Genomic DNA, 6757 nt, shown 5'->3' with positions numbered 1-6757 from the left:
AGAGCAGGTGTTGGGGAATTTCTGAAAATCAGGCCGCTTGAAGGTGTCTCAAGTTGGGATCCCAGAACTAAGTGATCCAAAATCATTAATCACTTGGCCTCTGTCTTATAATAGGAGGTCATTTCTGGTAGACTCCTCCTCTCGACAGTTACTGCTGTCGTGGCAAAATGCGCATTTCAGTGGGGTGGGAGTGTGCCCCGTATTGCCCCCATTGAGATAAGTTGGACCCTTAACTTCTCACCTTTATCCTAGATTTTTTTTCTCCCCACGAGGAAATGCATCTTTAATTCCAGTTAACGTGAACATTCCTTCAATGCGAGCTTGGATATCAAAATGAAATGGATTTCAGCTCACATTCCTATTTAAACATTCCCTCAGAAATGTTACTGCATTTCTACAGTTCCAGAAAGCAAACTTGGAAATCTTCTGGTTAGAATGAAAGACTTAAAAATATTTTTCTAGCCATTTACTCCCAGTTGGAGAAGAAATCCTAAACCTGACATTTCTAATTGCTTTGCTACTCTAATCTATTATTTCTGCTGTTTAATTCAGAAAAAGAATAGGTAGGACTGGTTGCCTGTGTCGTCTGTTTCTATTTTCCCTCTAAATCCTGAGAGAGCAGAAGAGTTGAAAGGACTTTTTTCTCCTTTTCACCCAACCCTCATTATAGCTTTCAGTTACCTGGTATTATTAAATATTTTAGTAAATATTAGCAGGAGCTCTTTGAAGACACAGTAACCCGTAGCTTCACCCTTTTAGCCTGTGGGAAAGGAAAGACTTCAAAAGTTAATCTTTTTTTTATTATTATTATTTTAAGATAGGAAGACTTAGTTCCTAAGTTATTCTGTTTTACACATCTTATTTCATTTTTTTTTTTCTGGTTTGGAAAAATTTGCCCATGAGCCACGAATCGATAATCCACATATTGGCGCAAGGGCTTGATCATTCAAGGTGCTGAGCATTCTGGCCCAATCCGGCAAAGCACTTAAGCACATGCTTAACTTTAAGCAGCCCCATTAAACTCAATGGGTGAAGTCCAGGCCCCATTGAAGTCAAACGGAATTTTGTCATTGACTTTAACGGGCCCAGGATTTCACCCAATGGGACTACTCATGCTTAAAATCAAGCAACTGCTTAACGGTTCTGTTAGTCCGGGCCAGTGTACTTATTACCTTGCCGGACTGAGCCCCAGAAGCATGAAGCAGATCAAACTGTACCGAGAGTCCACCTCCAGCTTCTCGGATCTTCTAATACAAGAAACTGCAGCACACTAAGGGCCAAGTTTCCAAAGGTGCAGCCTGCACAACCGGGGGCCAAATTTTCAAAAGTCCTCCGCATTCAGCAGTTCCCATTTTGATGCATATAGCGAGATTAGCACCCAACATGCTGGGCTTGTTTAAATGAACAGTTAGTGCACAGCAAGCCGGGATACAGATTTACAGCACGTCCGCATACTGCACACTAACTGTCCGCGTGAACCCTGCAGTGCACTAAGGAACTTTTAGTGTTCACCAATAGGTTCTACACAGATAGTAAGTGTGCGCTTGCTGTGCGATGTTCGTCTGCACGTGCACGCTGAGCTCTTCTGAAAATGTCACCCTAAGAGCTGAAGATCTGGGGCCTGATCCCAATGTGAGTTTTGCAGGGGACTTCAGTTGGAGCAGGATTGGGGACAAGGGCTCCAAAGACATAGGGAAATCTTGGAAAGTGCATCATGCAATTTGACCAGTCTGACATACGGCGTCATTTTCACAATGTCCCTCTGCAGAGAGGGACTCTAGGATGGGGACAGAACTGTACGTGGGCGAACTCGATTACAGGATATGGAAATGCTGTTTAACTCTCTAAATTGTTGGAGTCTAAGACCCCATTACCACCATCACATTCATGCTATCCATGAGCTCTGCTGTCACAGAACTAAACTTCGAGGATCTGACTACAATTTCCCTCACAAACATTTTACACCGGTATATCTTCACTGACCGTATCTTTAAACCATTATGAGGCCAGAATCAGGGCCCTACAACTGACCTTCTGCTCAGCAGTTGCTTTGACTCTGTGCTAGGTTTTAAAACACATCATCTGCTATTCAATGTCTAGCCATCTGACTTGAATTCTTTGTCGGATACATACAGACAATGCAACTCTGTTATTCCACCCCATAATAAACTCAACCCTCCCCAACCTCTCAGGGAGAAATTGATGGTGCCCGGAATTCATTGTCACTGTATGCTTAAATTCTCAGTTTATCCAAACTGCAATTTCTCGGGAGGTTTTGGGTCAAATCTTGCAACCTTTAGATGAGCAGGGCCGCTCCTACTTTTGTAAAAAAAAAGGGGGGGGGGGGGGGGGAGGGCATTGTGAAAGCAAGAAGGCAATCACGTGAGGAAGAGTTTAACTGTATAAAGGATCTAATTGCAGAGAGCAGGATTCATTGGCTATTCATTACAAAATAAAACAACATTACACACTTTAAAAAAGCAATAACACTCCAAGGGCCTTTATACAGTACTGGATGCCCATACTAAAGGGTGACCAAAGGCATCGGGCTAAAACACATCTAACACGCGTAGGCAAATGATATCATCACCCACCTGTCCTGTGTTGTTGCTTATATGTGTACTGGACATATTTTCACAGTGTGATTCGCTGGAGGGTACTATTACATTTCTCCTCATTGGCCACGCCTGGCTTATTAAGGCAAGTGCTCTCTTGGAAAGCCACTTTCTGTACAAGTGCATGTTCAGAGAGGGTTTGCTATTCATTGGCACAATTGGACTGAATTAGTGTAAAATGTTTTGGTGCAGGGAATACTGTTTCTATTAAGTGGAACTGTCCATTGCACAAGTTGATATCAAGTGGGCTTCAGGGTCTATATTATCGTCATATGTTTTACTATAAAAAAATGGCCTAGTGTATTGAACTTAGGGAAAATCTGAGAACAAGCTATACATCTCCTGGGTGGGGGTTGAATTGTGAGGTTCTCTGGACAGCCGCAGGTGAAGAGAGCTCGAGAAACTTATAAAGCTGCTGGGAGGGACCCAAGTAAATGTTTTTTCCCAATCCACAAGCCCCCCCAAAAATCCTCCTGCGATGTTCACTACGTTTGTGGCTGACCATTACAAGTCAAAGATGTGTCTTGGACTGTTTTTTTATAGCACATTGTCCATTTTCTCTGGTGTTTCTTGGAGCCACTTAGTAATTTATTTGTGAAACTCCTGGATGGGGCATAAGAAGTTACAAAAAGCCCTCAAGGCTGCAGGTGTTAATGGCAATGTGGGGCTAGTGCTCAGAGCACTCAGGAGCGGGAGGACCGGATGGAACATGGCTCTGATCCCGGACACTTACACAAAGCAGTGGTGAGCCCTTCCGGCTGGTCATAATGCACCATGGCGACGCACAGAGTGTTCAGGGTGACGACACACAGGACGATCCAGTAGAAGCTTTGTGCTTTCACCATGCGCCGGATGAAGAACCGGAACATCTTCTCCTTCCTCCGGAAATACGAGGAGCTCTCATTCTTTCCGCTCTTCAGACTGGCCCGGGCAAATGGAGACCCTGGGCATTGGAGGACACAAGGGATTATCATCAGACTAAAATCAGGAAGATAATGGGGGAGGGGGAAACTTGAAATCACAACCACAAAGGGCCTAGATCCTCAAAAGTATGTAGATGCCTAACAGAAATGACTGAGAGTTAGGTGCCCAAATACCTTTGAGGATCCGAACCCAAGAACCTCCCCCCTCTCTGGAAATGCAGCTAAGCACAAACGTGGCCATATTTACAATGAGCTGCAAGAGACACCGATTTGCCCAGACCATCCCAATGGATTAATACTGGGATTTGAAAAGAGCCTAATGGTGTCGGATGCTCAGCTCCCATTGCCTTTCCAAGTGAATTGGGCACCCAGCCCCTCAGGGCCGGCTTTAGGAAGTGCGGGGCCTGATTCGAATACCTGGCGGCGGTCCAGGTCTTCAGCAGCACTTCGGGGGCGGGTCCTTCACTCGCTCCGGGTTTTCCATGGCACTGAAGGACCCGCCCCCGAAATGCCACTGAAGACCCGGAGCGAGTGAAGGACCCGCCGCTGACGTGCCACCGAAGACCCGGACCGCCGCCGGGTGCGTAAAAAAATTTAAAAAGTGCCTAAGTTAGGCGCTCTTCTTTAGGGCACGGGGCCCTCTTAGGCGTGGGGCCCGATTCGGGGGAATTGGGGGAATCGGCCTAAAGCCGGCCCTGCAGCCCCTGTAAATAACTTCAAAAATCCTAGCTAATCTCTTAAATCCTGAGCTCTGACTGGCCAGGTTAAAGCTATGGGCAGCACGGCACTTACTCGGCTATCTGTGACACGAGTCTAACCCCCTCCCCCCCGCCAGCTAGCCCGAGTGTCGTGGAGCTGGCTGCAGGCACCCTGTGGCTCCACAGTGCAAGTCACAGCATGGTGTGCATCTCCCTGTGCAATCCAGCGCTGGCGGTCCGGAATGCTGGGACCGAGAATGTACATGATCGCTTCCCTGCCCCCCATCACTGCACTGGCCTGGGCGCAGGGAAGTAATGCTGAGCCCCCTTTATCTCTCCTTCAGAAAGGAGAAAGATACAACCTCAGCTAGTGCCTTCTGCTCCCAGCAGCCCAGGCGCTGGCTAGCTGGATGGGGCAGAGCCTCAGACCCACCCCTTAGCCTGGCAGCCTGAATCCCCTTGAAGCTGGGAAGTGCTAGCCAGTGTCTCCTCCCAATACCCTGCGTGGCACAGATCCTGCCCCAGTGCTTGTGCTGCGGGAAAAGGCTCCCTGCATCCCTCTCTCACCTCCTCCGCCCGCACAGCACAGGGCAGGATCTGACCTCAGTGCTCTAGGGCATTTGCTCTGCCTCTCATGGCTGCATTTCACATCTTGTCTGAAATCCTGATTAAGAGTCAGATGTTTAAAAATAGACACTTGAAAGAAGAAAGGCGTTCTAGATTAAAGTGTCCACCCTACAGGGATGGGCACTCTAGAAATGCCTGGTGTGCTATTCGTTTTATAACACTTCCTTCTGTGCTGAAGAATTTCTCACTGTTTCTATTGCCCTTCAAGGCAACAGAATTAACCAGAGGCCAAGAAGAAAGCTGTGTCCGAGTTCTGATGTTATTCTGTAAGTACAGACCTCTCAGGAACCGATGGCAAACCTCTGCTGGCAAGGCTGCCCAGGAGATCTGCACACGGATATTCCCACTCCGCTTACATCCCTACCGCTCTTCATGTGGACACCGCTCTGAGATAACTAAATTCTGCATTCAGTTCAACTGGTCTGAAGCTGGAGTAACTTCTCTGAAGTGAACCCAGCCCGGTGTAAATCAGAGTGGTATTTGGACCAATAAGAGAATACAGATTTGCCATGTGCCTCTGAGCAGAATTTTGCCCTTTCCTTGGAAAACCACACCCGACATTAGGCAGTCAGAGTGCTGACCTGGCTGGATATTCCAGTGCTAATGTTTCCATTCCAGCACCTAATGTTCCTATCATAAGGCAGCCAGGATCTACCATTACGGTTTTATCAGCACAGAAAGAACACAAAGAGAAGGGAGAAAATGAAAGTGTGGATTAAACTATTCTTTCAGAAAGCACCTGTGACTGATGTTTATTGTTATACCGCTTTCTAATGTGACTATAAGGTACCCGGAGGCACTTTGAATTGAATTACAAAGCAACTTGTGCAGGTAACAGCTGGCAAGAGGCTCCTCAGTGCAACTATTGCACTGGTCAGCACATTTACATCACACTTTGTAATTAGATTGTTAGTTCTTCTAGGGCCTTTAAGTCACATCAGAGAGAGATGTTACCAGAGCATAAGGAAAATATTAGAAAAAACCCACATTCAACCCTCACTTTGTCCATAAACCCCAGTATGTTTTGATTATTTATGATATGCAGAGTTTCATGCATTTCAGGAGGATAAAATCTCTCTTCCACAGCCTGCAGCACTTTTAGTTTTCTCTGCTGTATTTGTTTCTTCTTCTCCACCGTGTGCCCTGCTTTACCAAACACACACTCCGCAACCGGGGGAACCAGTCACACAGAAAAGGGGGCAGTGCAGATATTTTCCTGATCATACACTCAATAGATGGGTCTCAGTTCAGCATCAGATTATCCATGAGTGCAAGTGCTGCTGCTTCCATCAGATCTGCTGTGTGAGGCGCTAGATGCAGAGAATTGCTCACGGGGCACAAGTTCCTGGAGCCCAAGAGGACTTAGAAATGGATTAAAAGCTCCCTATATGTCCTCGTGGCAATAAGCGAATGCTGTAGCAGTGTGGACCTCCTGCCACCCACACAGCAACTCCACCTCACCCCCCCCCCCCCCCCCCCCCCCCCACCATCACGCTCCCCTTTCTCCAGCAGCAAAGCTTTCTTACTAGTTTCAGCAGGTTGAACAGTTCAACAGCTTTGTGGCTAATCTGGATGGATTCCTGGGGATGTGATGGTGGGTTACAGAGTCACACCAATGCGCTGTAGAACACTCCCCTGGAATGATCCGCTGCTCAGTTAAGAAAACCAAAACCTTTGAATCCTGTCTACATAGCAAGTAACTGCACAGCGAGCCATGGTGTGATTCTACAGCACACCAGCTTGTTGTGCAGTAGCATCCCATGTGGACAACACGACAGCAGAGTGAAAGCAGGGCCGGCTCTAGGACTTTTGGTGCCCCAAGCAAAAAAAATTTTGGCCGCCCACCCTTTTTTTCGTGCCCCCCCCCCCCCCCCCCCCCCCCCCCCCCCCCCCC

The 6757-nt window shown here is 47.3% G+C and overlaps 1 protein-coding gene across 1 annotated transcript in view; it reads right to left on the bottom strand.

Annotated features, from left to right (window-relative positions):
• Positions 1 to 6757, bottom strand: part of CACNA1B (calcium voltage-gated channel subunit alpha1 B) — a 490111-nt gene that overhangs the window by 187714 nt on the left and 295640 nt on the right. Inside the window, exon 12 of the mRNA XM_024206825.3 lies at positions 3349 to 3558. Coding sequence (XP_024062593.2) covers positions 3349 to 3558 — 210 coding nt within the window. The remainder of the gene's footprint in view (positions 1 to 3348; positions 3559 to 6757) is intronic.

The sequence above is a fragment of the Terrapene carolina genome, unplaced genomic scaffold (assembly GCF_002925995.2).
Source record: "Terrapene carolina triunguis isolate 2854851 unplaced genomic scaffold, T_m_triunguis-2.0 Scaffold238, whole genome shotgun sequence".
In the NCBI taxonomy this organism is placed as follows: domain Eukaryota; kingdom Metazoa; phylum Chordata; order Testudines; family Emydidae; genus Terrapene; species Terrapene triunguis.
The sequence above is the reverse complement of the archived record's forward strand: the minus strand, read 5'-3'. Positions and strand labels throughout refer to the sequence as shown.